The 16,605-nt window shown below is 40.5% G+C and overlaps 1 protein-coding gene across 1 annotated transcript in view; it reads left to right on the forward strand.

Annotated features, from left to right (window-relative positions):
* The first annotated feature begins 111 nt into the window (after positions 1-111).
* The window catches only part of LOC116052138 (stonin-1), a 17,145-nt gene continuing 651 nt past the window's right edge, over positions 112-16,605 (forward strand). Inside the window, exons 1-10 of the mRNA XM_031302670.2 lie at positions 112-401; positions 5,677-7,611; positions 7,774-7,976; positions 12,360-12,461; positions 12,637-12,760; positions 13,050-13,099; positions 13,977-14,070; positions 14,174-14,736; positions 16,124-16,363; positions 16,506-16,595. Of these exons, the coding sequence (XP_031158530.2) occupies positions 5,760-7,611; positions 7,774-7,976; positions 12,360-12,461; positions 12,637-12,760; positions 13,050-13,099; positions 13,977-14,070; positions 14,174-14,736; positions 16,124-16,363; positions 16,506-16,595 (3,318 nt within the window). The 5' untranslated portion in view covers positions 112-401; positions 5,677-5,759. The remainder of the gene's footprint in view (positions 402-5,676; positions 7,612-7,773; positions 7,977-12,359; positions 12,462-12,636; positions 12,761-13,049; positions 13,100-13,976; positions 14,071-14,173; positions 14,737-16,123; positions 16,364-16,505; positions 16,596-16,605) is intronic.

A 16,605-nucleotide genomic window follows, 5' to 3' on the forward strand; every position in this document is an offset into this window, starting at 1 on the left:
TTTATGAGAGACAGAAACATGTTGTTGTATGTGAACATGCAATGACATTTGAGGAATTCATTCATTCATAGGGACATAACCAATAGGCCTATTATCTTATCCCTCAAGCCAAGGTGAATGTTTCCCTTTTCTTGCTGTGATTTGCGCGCCCATCTCTTGACTGCGACATTTCCTACAGCCGTGAACGCAGCACGGCTCTGTTCACTCCTGCCATATGATTCCTGCAGTGTCCCGCCGCTGTAGGACAGTCTGTGTGAACTCGGGAGGGGAATCGCTGCGCTGTTAAAACTCCCAGGATTTACACTCTGCCATTTTGAGGGAAAACCGGCCGACATCAAGAGTACAGACGCGTCCATTAAACAGAAGTCATGACCTAATAAGTGTACTACCACTGTGAATTTGTGAGTATTCATATCTTCTGGTCGCACTCAGGTCTGTTTTGAGAGAGCTGTGATCCACGTCCGTGAGAAACGACTTAAAACTGTTTTGCTTTACTCTTCGTAAATGTTGACTCAGTCTGTTGTCAGTCGTTGCTCGGGTTGTGAGTGAATGACGTGTGCTGTGCTCACAAAGTAGAACAACAGAGTGACAACTTTACTCAGACTTCGCGTCAACACAAAGGCGCAGAAGTGATCCCAGAAGTGGGCCTCTCTGCCCGGGGACATGGGCCTGGCTCTGTTGTGGAAGACAGCATGCTGGTACTGTTTTCTTTCTCCAGCCAGAGTTGTTATGGGCGACAAAAAATATGTCGTTTACCGGTAACGTGTCTGGCATTTACTGACCCCACGCTGCAAGAATGCGCTGTAACAATAGTGTGTTTCAAGAGGTGTTTCAAACATACCGAAGGATGCAATTTATATGTAGATGACAATCATTGGAAATAGCCTACATATTGTTTGTCCCTTCGCGGACATATTTATGTGCTATCTATCATTATGAAACAATACGTTTTGGTTAGTTTTTTAGGTCTCTATAGTGAGACTTGTCACTTTGTAGCCACTGTTGCCAAGTGACGGGATAATGGTAAGTGCTAACGTAGTGTTAGAACAACCAGAGTGGAGTAGAGTCAGTCATGTCTGTTTGTAGAGATGTAGCCTACTAGCTAAAATTAGCTAACATTAGCTAACATTTAAGAAGCAAAAGCTACCAGACCAAACAAGGCTGTACCAACAAAACCCCTGGCTGTATTGAATTGAGCAGTTGTGTAATGAATGAAGACGTTGTTTTTACTTCTGCAATTGTTACAGTCTTGTTTTGAGGATGCTTTAAAATATATTATGAAATGCATGTTTTCCATTAGTTTATTCTTAGTTTCCCCTAGCTGTCAGAGATAAACATGAATCACTACTGCTTGAATAAACTTACATGCAGTGGTATAGTGGAAACGTTTTTTTTTTGTTTTTTTTTAAGTGCTTCAGCTGACACATATATCTCCCATTCATTCCTGCTTATTTTTTCCAGTCATGCTTTTCTGAACAGGAACAAACTTACAATAGATCCCCTGGAATTATTGTTTATAACTAACATAACATTGATTTATTCAGTGTGTTTAAGGTGTGAGGAGAGGAGACAAAAGCAGCAGCACCCAAACTTTCTGATCTGTCTCTGCTTCAGTATTGCCACTGGAAATGGGTCATCACATTTTCAGCTCTGCACTAGATTACATAGTCTTTGTGGTCACAACAGTAGTTACTCTCCCGTCAAATGAAAAAGGGATAGTGTCTTACTTTGTTTAGTTGTATACTTTTCTAAGGAAAACTATATATTCTATAGTGTGAGTACACAGGGATTTTCCAGATAATCCAACAGGAACTTGTCTCATTTAATCAGGAACCATCTGTTTGCCAGGTTAAAGTTCAAATGTGTGTGCTTTTTTTTTTTTTTTTTATTCAGCAGTTTTATTCTTAAACCACAATAGTTTCCTCTCAGTCATCATTTGTCAGGCGACTGTTGAAAATGGCTTCCTGTCATCAAGGGATTTGTCCTAGTCAATACAGGAATTACAGTAGATAATAACAAAATACCAAGAACTCCTCATGAAAATGGACTTTAATCTTAAATAAGTAAATGATCATTACAATAGCTGCAATAAAGATAGGTCATAATTAGGGTTGAATGCCAAGAAGTAGCATATGTTTTCTCTCATATCCCCGTGGTTAGTGTCAGCTTGTGATTGCTGTTCCTCTGTGTGTTTGTGATACATTGTCACATTATTCTAGACGCATGCTATTCACATGTTAAATCATTTTGCAGTTTGACAGTTTTGACAGTTGCACATGTAATTGGATCTGTTTGGAGCTTTAGTTTTCATATCAAAGTGCTGACTGGCCTCTTTTTAAAGCTAATGATTGCATCTATTTGGCAACATATTATGACTCATTTTAACCCAATAATTAAGTGACTTCAGACACTAAGTAATTGGCCATCTGGTGTGTGTTATTTTGTCTACCTCAGGTATAGCAAGTGGAGTCATTTCTATAAGTATAGTAATAATCAGTAATGATAAATCTGACAATGTATAGGATTAGACTACTCTTTGTCTTAATTGCAGTGCTGCAATTTAAATGGGAACCAAGCTAAAACAAATTTTCAGAGACTTGAACAAAGTTGCTCTTCACAATTACAATTCTTGTCTTTGCATTACTTTATAGTTATGTGACCCTGTCTTAAGACGATAACAATGAAAAAAATAAGGCAAACTTGTAAAATTAATTACTCAAGGCTGCTTTTATACATTTCAAAAAGTACCTAATTACTGTAATACGCCTGTCTCAATCCCCAGGCTCCTTGTATGTTGCTGTTTTGTTGTGATTGACAGTAATGAACAACCAGACAAACCAGTTTATGAATTTATTTATGAATATCTGGTACGTTTTTTTTTTTTTTTTAAATTGATAAAATAACATTAAGATAATATTTGTTGTCAGTTCACACGGATAGAGCAGGCTGGTATTTCCTGTGTGCAAAGCTGCTTGTCCCCGAGGAACGTGTGGAATGTGTTCTTTTGTCCTCTGTAGATTTAGCAGCGTCTCGTTTCTGTACCGCCTGCTAGAGAGCCCAGAAAGAGACGGCAGACTGGAAATTAATCTTAAAGACTGTCAGTAACCCCCCCTGGAGAACTCATCCTTGTCAGTAACCCCCCCTGGAGAACTCATCCTTCTCAGTGCCCGTCTCTTTTGCACCAAAGCTGAGGGATTCTATAAGTCGGAGACGAGGGATGAACTCATTGAATGTCTGTGTGCCATTGTAAACATCCCCTCATTAGAAAGATGTTCTCCAGTGTTTGACTGAAGACATGTCAATCCACTACCCGAAGCAGAGCCCCCACTTCCCAGTTTATTTATAGCTAGAGGAACTTGCCACTGGATGTCTCCTTCATGCAAGTCATGGCTGTGATCTAGAAGGGAGGAGGAAGGCTGTAATTGAGGCTTTCTGCTTTCAATTTTTTTTTTCAAGATATTTATGGGGAGATGCGGCTTCAACATTTTGAAAGTGGATTCTATGTGGCCTGTGAGCCTGATGTTAGTGAGAGCAGAGCTGCCAGCACATCAAAAGACACACTGTGATTGACTGGCTGGAAAATTAACAGCACAATTGTATAAATATTACAACATGTTCATTCTCTGCTTATTAGCCTGAATGCCATTGTTGTTTAGCGATATTCCCACACGTTTACAGCATTTAATACCTATTTAAATATGTTCTGCAGATCTGTTATCAGAGAGGATAAAACAGTCATGGTAACCATCGTTGTTCCTTTCCCGAGCTTCATGCAGTCTCTCTCCCAGTTGACTTCATGCTGGTTAATGAGGCAGGATTTATGCCGCCACGGCTAACTTTTCTCACACGCATTTTAGAGCAGGCTTGCAATGAAATATTTAGACTATGCTCATTTCAAAGCATGGTATGTCTAAAATACAACATTTTAGCTCATTAAATTGCAATACAAAACCTTTAAACTTCCAAAATGTTTCCCATTGAAAACAGTTCCTTTTCTCTGAACATGTTTTCCTCTGCTCCAGTAGGAGCTTCTAAAAACACATTTATCACGCATATATCACAATTCTTTGAGAAAATAAAATTTTGAGAAACACAAACAGTGTCAATTTGTCATAATTTATGGATAAAAAAGATTTCCACCGGTGATGTAGATTTGGTTTAGATTAAATGTTTTCCAAAATGTTTTTTCTTTAGACAAATCAATGTTTTCCAAAGATTAAATAAGAAGAATAGATTTTGGTAGTGCATATCTCAATGTATTGTTTAGAATTACAATAAGAAGCACAGTACTGTTTTATTGGCCTCGCCCATATGTCAAGATAACAATAGCGGTACTCTTCGCTTTTAAGCCTCCAGTACAAACTCAGTATAGAATGAAGGCTACGGCGCTGTATCCTATTCTCCACTTCTTGTTATATGAACTAAATCAGGCTGTACATAGGCACAGTGGTGCTTTAAACTAAATGCTGTTGACTTGTTGATGCTGTGTGTAAAAAAAAAAAAAAAAAAAAAAAGCACATCAGGATATGCACTTTTATCGTAAGCTTCGCAGTTTTAATGTCGACACCACTTTTATGAAAATGTTTTATTCCTGTTTTATGAAATCTTACCTTTTCTTTTATCTGCTGGCACAGGTCACTTTTTGTAATAGTGTGCTGCAAAATTGCTGGAACACCATTGAACAACATCCATGACCTGTTTAAGGACAGATCCTTAGAGAAAGCCATGTTGATCTTAGCTGATCCGAGCCAACCATTGGGATGCATCAGATACATACATACACTGCATCTGCCGCGATGCAGAACAAATAGGTTCAAAAGGTCATTTATTCCTGCTGCCATCAGCATTGTGAATGACTTTCTTGAAATGTAATCTTTGTAATTATTTTGTTGTGTTTTTTGGTGTTTGTTGTCTGTATATTGCTGGCTGTAAACCAAATTTCCCTCCGGGGATAATAAAGATACCTTGAACATGAAGACAATACTCCTCACATCAACCCTACTGAATAAATTACTGTTAAATAAAGTCCTTGTCCGGAGTGAATAAAGGCTACAGTGCTGTATCCCTTTCTGTATTGCTTGCAAAAAAATATCCAAATAAAGAAAAGGGAAAAATATATTAGTTGGCATTTTGTTCTTTGAACTTCTTACACATGCCTAAAGTTGGTTGATACTCTATAATAGACTCTTCACTATTCTGATCATGTACTGCTAGACAATTCAGTTAATGTTTGTATGAAGGCTTCTCCAAAAGCTTAAAAATCAGCAAAAGCTCTGGTGTCACTAAGAGAAAATCTGCTGCTTCTCTGACACCGCATTGCAGAGTGCTTGCTTCAGCGTTTACATCAAAAGAGCATTAGTTAATTGTGGTGTTAACATATGTAAACATGTTCCAGGTTTTCAAGGTCAGTCTCTCATTACGTCTTAATGGAGTACCTTAAGGAAATATGTTTTATTCATATCCCCAGGAGCTCTCTCTCTCTTTTCTACCGCAGGATAAATGAATTTGCTCAAGCTTTCAATTGAGAACTCATCCGTTCAAGCACGTGTGTTACCTCTGGAATATCCTGAGATTTTACCTTTTTTAAAAAAAAAAAAAAAAAAAAAAAAAGAAAGGAAGCTTTTAAGACAACTTTTTTTTCAATTTATAATAACATTCTTATTTGTTTTCTTGCAGAGGAGAAGGTCTCAGGGGGACAGACAGTTAACCCAACAAAGGAGGAATTGTTGCTTGGAACTGGTCATCACTGCTCTACAGCCATGTGTTCCACAAATCACTCAAACTGGGTCACATTTGAAGATGACAACACACCACCTTCATCACCTCAAAAGCCCCTACAGTCACCAGGGCTTATCAAAACATCAGTACCGCGTCCCAATGGTCTGAAATTAGTTCTTCCTCCAATCAGAGATACTTCCTGGAGCTTCAATAGATCTCTGGAATCCCCTCAAAGCCACTCAAGTCCTGGTGGAAGTTCCTGTGTACCATGTAACACGCCCTTTTGCACTCCTGTGAGTGGGGTTCCTAGCAGTGCGTCCCCATTTCACTTCAACACGTTGGAAAATAACTTCTTCCGGAGTTACTCCAGCACGTCTACCACCTCTGTTCCCTCTCCTGCACCACACGCCCTGCATCAAACCTCAGATGGACCAAGCCCTTTCCCTTCTTTCCAGGGGAACTCAGGACACTATAACCCCTTCTGGGATGGATCTAGACACAGTGCAGATGTGGACAGCTCCTCCTCAGACTCAGAATCTGACAACAGCCTACCACGTTTCTTTATTCGGACCAAAGATGGCAGCGAGCCTCCGCGTGACCACCTCCAGAGCTCCTTCTTCGACGTTTGCCAGAAACTGGAAGGCCTACGAGCAGAAACGAATCATGAAACGGAGACCGAAAAAGATAAGGAGAGGCGGCTAAGTTGCAAACGTGAGGTGTTAAGTGAGGGTTCATTTCAGTTCGTTCCTCGGGGTCTGTTTCGTAGCCAGAAAAGAGACGGCTGGTCGGTCATGCTCAGGATTCCTGAAAAAAAGAACCGCATGTCCTCGAGACAGTGGGGGCCGATCTACCTCCGCTTGTTGCCCGGAGGTGTGCTACAAATGTACTACGAGAAAGGGCTGGAGAAGCCTTACAAGGAGTTCCAGCTTCTCCCTCAATGCAGGCTCTCAGATCTTAAACTGGAAAGCTACGGCGAGCCGCGCAAAGTCCTCTCGGTGAAGGTGGAACATTTCTCGTACACAGAAAAGAAACGCTACCATCCCAAGCTGGAAGTTAGTCATGAGGCGGAGGCAGAAGAGCTGCTCAAGTTTGGCTCCACAGTGCATGACGACATGGAGGACCTGGTAGTCTCTATGGAAGAGGAAATATTCAAATTGTGTATACACCACCAGCAGAGGCGGCACTACGAGGAGCAGGAGCTGTCCTTGCAGATCACTGATCACATCTGGGTTCGACTGGATAAGTTTGGAGAAGTCATGGAGCGGACAGCCTTCACCCAGATTCACTGTCTGGCTTTCCTGAACGGACTAGGGGATTGTTTTCTTGCCCTTAACGATCTGGGACTGCTGCGCTTTGACTCCAGCTACGGGTCTGAGGAGGACGGTGAACTCTGGATGGAGATCGCAGACTGCCATTTTCACAAATGTGTGAATGAGACAGAGTTTCAGAGGTCCCGGCTGATAAAGTTCGCACCTCCTGAGGCCTGCAGGGTGGAGTTGATGCGGTATAAGACGGAGATTCTGGGTTGCACAGAAATTCCCTTTTCCATCAAAGCTGTCGTCACAGTTCAAGGTGCCTATGTGGAGCTCCAGGCCTTTCTAAACATGTCAGCCACCTTCCTTTCCTCAGTGGGGGTGTCTGACATGAACCCACTGTGTGAGAATGTAGTGATCCGTGTGCCAGTGCCAGGCGACTGGATCAAAGTGACACAGACAGTGGCCTTGCTGCGACAGAGATCACTGAAGGCTCGTATGAACAGAAACACTTGCTTGGGCGCTGTCAGCGCTGCAAATTCACAGCCTGTCATGCAGGTGACAATCGGCACCGTCAAGTATGAGAATGTATATTCAGCCGTCGTGTGGAGGATTGACCGACTGCCTGCGAAGAATACGGGTAATACATTTCTGAGAAATGTAGTCCTGCACTCCAGCCTAACATGCAGTACAATTTTCTCTTTAGCTCCTTGGCCTTGTTTCTTGTGCATGTTTTCAGTAAGTTTGCCGCTCAGTGGTGTGACACTCTAACTACAAGTGACCTTTGTTTTTTCCTTTGCAGCAGTGGATCATCCCCATTCATTTTCCTGCAAGCTAGAGCTGGGATCTGATCAGGAGATCCCAAGTGACTGGTACCCTTTTGTCACGATGGAATGTGAAATTATGGGCGCCGTTGTGTCACAGACCAGAGTGAAGTCATTGGGCACTGCGAACGACATCCAGCCGCAGAAACATGTGACCAGTTGGACGCGCTATCATTGTCAGGTAAGATGTTTCACCGGTGTGATAATATCTTACTCAATGCAGGCATCAACCATAATGTAGATAGAGAAAACATCTTTATTTATTAGTGCAACAAACCTTCTGTGTTCTTTAGGTGGAGGTGGAGAAGAAATGGATTCAAACAGAGTCACAGAAGCAATCTGGCTGTATGACACAGTGATTATCAAAGAAGCTCCGGAGAGGACGTTATCCAGGATATTTGCCAAATCTTTTTAATGGTGAAAAGGGATGGCAAAAAAAGAACAAAAAACAAGGGTGATGAGGGACTTTCTGCTTATATCTGGTATCAAATTCATCTAATTACACATAGCCTGGTAGTATTACTCATGGAGGTTAACCGACTTTGTATCCTTTAACTGAGACTGAATTAGTCTAGACCTAATAAACAATTTACCATGGTCCTTTTGCCTAGCACTTTACATTTAATAGATGTATTAACTGTACGCCTATAGTTTATACGAGTACTGTATATAAGCTTGCATTTGCGTCATCTGCACTGCCCTCCAGAATGATTGGCAGCCTTGATAAATGTATGCCCAACGCGCTGCATGAGATAAACCGCTTAAGTAATGCGCAATATTCACTGTGTTTGAGAAAAAATAATTATTAGCAGATGTTTAAGGTTAGGCCTTTTGTTGCCCTGCAATGTTTAAAGTTCACATACTTCCAAATGTGTTCAGTTAGGTTTTAATTCGCCCTCATTTGTACTAAATTCTATGGGGAAGTTGCATGATGATTTTTGATCGTCATTATTTTGCAGTCCATGTGTAGCTTAACTATTAAAGGTTAGGGTAAATATTAAGTGGCAGAACAAATATGGAAGTGGCAGACAAAACAAAACAATGTGGAAAAAGGCTAAAGTGATGACATTTTACTTGCACAAATACATTGGTTCAAAGGTGGGTCACATCATGCTGAGCCCCTCAGAACAGCATTTGTCTGAAGTGAGTTAATCACAATTACAAGGGCCATTTGGTTGAACAGGCTCAATGCCAATTATCAGCCATTCTCAGCAGTGCACTGGCCCAAAAAGCCACAAAATAATTTCATAGCTGAAAGGGTAACTGTCTTGCTTTTGACAAAGTGCATTTACAAAATGACACAGCAGTTGCAGTTTGGAACTAACCCAACTTGACTACGACCCACCTTTTGGAGTGGTTTATTGAAATAGTTGTGGTGTAGTAGCAGCTATACACAACCGTGAGGTCTGAAATTTACTGTGTAACACAGGTTGCAAATATTATATTAAGTGTGAAATTAATTTTCTTTTTTTTTCCACATTGAATACAGCTCATTACTTGTGTTGCTTACCTCAAGCTGATCTTTTACTATATACCAAGGTTGTATTCTGGAGGACTGTAATTTTATTTAAACAAATCAAATCTTTATTATGTGATCTTTCTGCCTCTGGGTTGTGAATAGGTTGGATGTAAAAAAAAAAAAAGAAGAAAAAAAAGATGATGAAGCTTCATAGTGAACAACAAGGCCTTCAGTGATGACTTTTATGTATGAGGTACCTGGCTTAAGCTGGATATTATGTACATCAAGAGTAAAAATGAATTAAAGCTGAATGACTCATGGTACTTCTTCACAGATGTGCTTAAGACTTGAACGTGTCTGTCTTTAACACACAGAGACACTAACTGAGTTTATACCTTGCTAAATGAAGGGGTACTGGAGAACTGCACAATCTTAACACACCACAATAATACTTATTCATTAACCTAGTAATTATTTATTGTACAAAGGAGCAAAAATAGTTTTAAACAAACATCTCACCAAGTGTCAAATCGGCACAAATTAACTCAATTGTTCCCATCATGACATTTGTTGAGAGACTTAGACATCCAGCAGTGAGGGACGACAGGCTGCTGCTCAATAAATGACCTGAGATTTATAGGAAATGATTTTGTGCAAGTGCTGTGTGATTTATTTGATTTGATTAACTGATAGTGCAAAGGTTCGTAAGAGTGAAGCATCGTACTCTGGATTGAATTTGCCTCTTTAGGAACACACTGCACATGCAACAGTATTGTTTCACGAAAGTGCTGCTTTTTCTTTAATGCGATCATTATCACGCTGGACCCTTCGGTGATGAGTCACTCCGGAAAGCCTCAACCTGGAACCTTTGAGTCTCTATACTCTCCCCTAGCTTGTTTCTTGTTATTCATTGTGTGTCTACTATGTGTTTATATGGTCTTAAGGTATTAATACTTGATGATTAGTCACTTATGTTGCATGATCTGGAAGTGGTGTATTAGGTGGAAAAAGGCCTTTAAACACACACACACACACACACACACACACACACACACACACACACACACACACACACACACACACACACACACACAACAAATGGTATCCTAACCCTAAAGGTGAGTTTGACTGAAAATGATGACTGTTGCACTCCATTTATCAAAATGGTTTAACAAAAGATGTGAGAATAATTTGATCATAATCAAATCAGATCAAAATCATAAGTGATATTGGCTTGAACAGGTCAATTCTGGTTGATTGCAATAAGGGGCTAGTGTTTGTAGAAGAAAATTGACAAAAGTTACTTTCATCTATAGACTTAATATTTAGTCTATGCTTCCATCACATGAATTATTTTTAATCTCAATTTCAAATTACTTAATATTTTATATCTCTGAAATATGTAGTATGGACCAATACTTTTCATGTAATTTTTGTTATATATAGGAATAAAGAGAATAAGGAGAGCTTCTTTCTGGGTCCAGAGCAGCTTTGTAGTAAAGTGGGAGCTATGGGGCTGTTAGTTGCCGCTTTTGAGCCACAGCACTCTCATCTTCATCAGAGGAGTCAGCCTACAGTGTTGAAAGATCGCCAGCATTACCAAACAGATGCTTGGAGAAAGCAGGGGTCATGGCTCCTGCTGCTACAAATGTATTGAACACCAAGATCAAAATGAAGTGTTTTTAACTCCTGTCATTGTGAATTCTTGGGATCAGACACTGTATGTAGCCCCTGGCGCTGTGGAAAATGTGCAAGAGTGTAACCTTGTAGTGTAAACTTTTGAAAGTAACCAGAAAACTAGAGCTGGAACGGTTCTGTGGACCGAGATCTCTTTAAAACCACATGGTTGAAAAAAAGCTACTGACAACTAAACCACTGGCACTGAAGCCATATTCAACATCGATGCATGAGATCAGGGACGTCGGACTGGGGGGAAAAAGGGGAGTGAGTACCCAGGGCCCAAAAAGATGCTAGAATGAATAGCTGTGTACGTGGGGTGGGGCCCATAGAAAATGCCTTTCTACAGGGCCCAGAATTTTGTGCTATACGCCCCTGTGTGAGATCCCGGTTGTGGGTGGATGAAGGTGACCTGCAGGGACACCAACCCTGAACAGGTGACATCCAGCATTGGACTGCATGATGCCTCTCAAGCTACAGCAGAATTTCTCACGGTAACCTTTAAAAATGTGACCAATGCCATCAAATGTGTGCTTACCATGAAGATGCAAAATGAGTCAGGCTTGTTTGATGGTAAAATGAATGAGATTCACAATGAAGAAAGCCTAAACTCTCATCTTGCTTTAGCAACAGGGATTGAATATATTTATTATATATTTTATATTAAATTACAATATATGTCCATTCCAAAACACATTTTAAGATTATAAACACAATAGAATCCACTGTTACTATGATCACTGCTTTCTCAGCTCCAATCACATCTCTCTGTGGAGCTTGATTACTATCACCTGTGTGTTCACTTTCCATCAAGTCGGTGCGGACAGAACAATCTGACTTCATCACCATTAACTGTATGTATTATGTTCCCAAAGTCCATTCATGGTCACCGGACTGCAGTTATTTTTTGCCTTGAATCATGCTGACCAACAACACAGGCCCAGTGGTAAGCAAAACTGCCATTTAGCTATAGGCTAACTAGCAAAACTATCTATCAACTACGTCTGGCCGTTGATCTATATCGCCAGTAAGATCAACGATGTTTTTTGTCTCTTTTAAAAGTCTGCCCGGACATTTTATTTCACTAACATTTTAATCAGGATTTTTGTCGTTTTAAATCGACTTAAATGTACAGTGAAGAGTGTGGGAACATCTTTAATCTCTTCTGAAAATGCACATTTTTAGCGAGAAAAAAAAGGATAAGCTACTGATAAGTACCCCGAAATGAAGAGTGACTGAGATAGGTTTAGAAAATGTCCTGAGTTACATATAGGTATATGAGTATACAATTTCCAACAGTCGGCAACATAGAAAAGGCAGATGTTTGAATGGAATTTGGTTAGTTGCGTATCAAAACATACACAAATCACTTTATCTTTATAAGAAGCTCAGCAGCTTCTGACTTGCAGTTTCTGTAAACAACTACAGGCCAAACTCTACTTGTCCATAATCTATGATGTGATTGAGAGTATAAGGGAGCTCTTCTTGGATGAAGGGCTGGAAGACCGCGTCCTGGACGATTTAAGACACGTGAGTTATATTCTACATAAGCCTGCTTCATTTTTTATAAAAAAATAAAATAAAAATGGATATACGGTAGTGCACATCTTGACTCAAGCTGTCAGTTACAGTAAAGTTAGATCATCTAGTGAGGAAATATACATCATACCAGGAAAACAGACTGCTGTGTCTCCTTGCTGTGCAGCTTTGGGAGTCAAAGATGATGCAGTCAAAAGCAATGGAAGACTTAAGGAAAAATACTATCAACTCATCCAACTTTGTACTGCAGCTCCCCGCCAACTACAGTCAGACTGATCAGGAACTCGCAGGTAACGTGGTACTGCTTGAAATGAACTGATTCTGGCATAAGAAACCTAATTACATTGTACATTAATACAACTTGTCAAATAATATTTAATTAAAGTAGTTCAGTTAGTTTAAATGTACCCCAAATGGGAAAAAGGTACCTGTGTGTAAAGTTGCAACTCTCAAATTAGATATATGTGGCATGAATGTCCATACAGGGCACTAACTAATGTAAGTGAAGTGATTCAGAGAAAAGACATCACATTCTTTTTGTTTTTGTGTCACTTGCTCTGCTCTGGTTTTTGCTCTTAGCCTCAGTTGTGATCCCCGCAAGTCACAGTATCCACAGTTTCCCAATGAAGGCAAGTGTCATCAAGATTTACATCACCTCCCTGACCTCATATGGCTCTTTACATGAGGGGCACATACGGAAACAAAGAAAATCTTAATTTGAATCTGAAAAGCAGCAGAGTTTCTTATTGTTACATTTTATCAAAACACACAATGTTGAAATTTAAACACCATTACATTAATAGCATTTCATTCTATCTGAATGTATGTGGTTTGAACTCCCCATTTCGGAATGTCCATAATAAGTGGTGTAATTTAAAGTTAAGAAATTCAGATTTATTCGGAAAAAGTTGCATTAAATTGGATTTGTAAATTTTAGACGCCTACATTCAAGAGGAAAATTCCAACATGAACATCTGGGTTGCCAAGGATACTTCTTCCTCTGTTTTTAAAAAAACAAACAAACTATATTAGACACTTATTTCTGTCTGACGCTGTATGATCGTTTCCATTCAGGCTTCTTTTTATTCTAGGTAGCCTGGATGTTTAAGTTTAAAATCATCTTTTTGTTGTCTGAATTTAACCAATCATTTTTATTTATTTTTTTATTATTTTTAGAGCAGAATCTTACTAATTGAATTAAAAATACTTTTGAAATAAATCACGTGAAATGACCTCCTGGTAACTTCAAAGACGGGAAGTCAAACCACATTAATTTAGCTACATGGATGTCATAGTATAATACTTGATTGCTTTGTTTTAAGTAGCATTTCAATTTCAACAATAAGATTAAATGGCTTTTATTTGCCTCCATAGTCACATTCACTTTGTTTGTCTGACATGACAGATAAAAATGATACCTGTGAGACAGACCTGTTGATCTCAGGGTTATGAGCACATTAATGAGGCCAGTGTTGGAATAATTATTATATTTTCTCTTCATTTCAGAACAACTCCGAGACACTTGCTACTTTTTCCCTCCCTGCTGGGTTAACTTATCCTGTGCAGATACCAGCTGGAGTCACTCTACAAACAGCTTCTGGTACACAATGACTTCACCTGTTATGGGCCTAAATCTGTTTTAGTTTGCAGCATGTACTAATAGGTTGAAATAACATTTCACTCTTCCCTTTTGTCTCGCTGAGGTCAACTTTACAAGGTGAACGTTCCTGTTGTGGTTACTCAGGCCCCAGCAGGTCAGCCGCCTGTATCCAAACCCACGCACAAAGTCACCGAGCAGAGAGAAGCTGCTGCCCCTCAGTCAGCTGCAATCCCACCAAATGCCACTCATCCTCAGGAGGCAGAGCCACCCTCTGTTCCAGCTACTGCTGTCACACAGCCGCCACATCAAACGCCCACTTTACCCCTCGGTCAGGAGAGCAGCCTCCCCGAGCAGCCACCAGTTCCTGCGGCTGAGCCCTCGCAGCCTCAGGGGGCCAACTCTCCAGAGCCAGAGGTCACACTGGAAGAAAATGAGCCGAGTCCACATCCTGAACCCGTGAACCTCAGGATGACCGCCTCACCCTGCAGCCAGTTGTTAGACTTCCAGATCTGCACCGAGGAGGCTTTGACTCACACGGCACAGTTAAAAACCAGAGACATTGATGACATCCTGAAAGAAGTGATTGAGGAGGAGAGAGAGAAGGCAGAAAGGGCGAAGAATCTAACGCCTGCAAAGACTGACAGTCAGTCTGAGGCTGTTCTTGGGGTAATTTGAAACAAATATTCTCTCTTTAAGCACACACAGGTAACAGAAATAAAGAAAAAGGGAAGTTGTTGAGGAGGTACAGATGTGTGTTGTTAAATTAATAGTTTAAATTAGATGAGGACATTAATACAACTCTCATATCTGTAAACTGAATATGTCAATATGTAACTGGAGCCAGCAGCTTAGCTTAGCATAAAGACTGGAAACGGAGAGAAATTGCTAGCCTGGATCTGTCCAAAGGTACAAAAATCTGTCCTCCAGCACCTCTAAAGCTCACTAGTTAAAAACCGAAGTGTAAAAACAAAATATGCTTTTTAACGAGGGTGTGTGCCAGAATATTGATTGGCATGGAGTTTCCGGGCTTTAGGCTAAGCTAACAAGCTGCTCACTTTGGCTTTATATTTACTGGACTGACGCAAAGTGGTATCAATCTTGAAAGCGAATAAGTGTATTTCTGTTGGACTATTCCTTTTAAAATGGCACTCATGGTGTTACAAAATGGAGGGGTGTAGTTTAAAGGTCCTATGACTTGCTGTATAGACCTTAATGGTCCCCTAATACTGTATCCAAAGTCTCTTTCCCAAAATTCAGCCTTGGTGCGGAATTACATCCATTAGAGCTAGTCCCACAAGGAGCTTTACTTAGGATGTGCCATTTCTGTGTCTGTAGCTTTAAATGCTATTGAGGAGGAGAGAGGGGAGGGCAAGGTGGAGGGTGGGGGTGTGGCCTTGACCAACTGCCATGCTTCGCTTGTTTTCAAGCCATGATGTCTCTCTCTTTCTCATGGGTGGGCCAAATTCTCTGGGTGGGCAAAGCAGAGAAAGGGGAGGTGACCTTGCTCCTTATGACTTCATAAGGAGGAGATTCCAGATCGGCCCATCTGAGCTTTCATTTTCTCAAAGGCACAGCAGGATACCCAGGGCTCGGTTTACATCTATCGCCATTTCTAGCCACTGGGGGACCATAGGCAGGCTAGGGGAACTCACATTGTTAAAAAAACTCAAAGTGAAATTTTCAAGCCATGGGACTTTTAAAAGACATGGATGTTTATCAGCTATTTAGGGTCAAAATGAAAGGCATTGTGGAAAGTGTTTTTGGAGCTTGACCCATACGACGGACTAAAAGTCAAGGTATCTCTGCCTCTGCTGCATTGATTTTGACCATTCAGTTTTTAACTTCATGAGTCCTCTACGAACTTTATGGAAGTTAAATCCTGAATTGTTGAAGTGGCCCTTTAATTCATCGTAAATATAAATGTTTCCATCAATGATAAAGTCTGCGATCTTGGATTATTCAAATACTAGTCTATTTTACCGTACTAGCTTTACATAGCGACTTCAATTGTCATGGAATAACTGTTACGTTTCTTCTCGCAATTCCTGCTAAGCTGGACCTAGACTACAACTACAGCGAACTGTCCGACATCGTTCAGCTGGATGGTCCTGCAGGCAACTCTGACATCGAGGAGGAAGAGGGAGTTCCCCTGGAAGAGAACGACTTTCTGGGCATAATCAACGCCGAGGCCATAAAGGCCCTGCAGGAAGGAGATGGAAGCAGCGACGGCAACAGCATCTCCTCCACCAGCGACAGTGAGGGAGCAGATGAACTCGCTAATGTAGAGGAAGAGGTGAGAGCCAGTGAGTTGGATATACATTTTGTCATGGTTTGATTTTTTTTTTTTTTTTTTTTTGCCACTGAAAAATTCCATTTTTTATTTTTTACAACAGCATGTCTTTCCACAATTTAACAACACACTTTCTATCGATAAGGATCCTTTGAACTCAGGTGATGATGTCATTGAGCAGGACATCCCAGATCTCTTTGACACTGACAATGTAATCGTTTGCCAGTATGACAAAGTAAGAACAT

The sequence above is a fragment of the Sander lucioperca genome, chromosome 15, assembly GCF_008315115.2.
Source record: "Sander lucioperca isolate FBNREF2018 chromosome 15, SLUC_FBN_1.2, whole genome shotgun sequence".
Taxonomy (NCBI): domain Eukaryota; kingdom Metazoa; phylum Chordata; class Actinopteri; order Perciformes; family Percidae; genus Sander; species Sander lucioperca.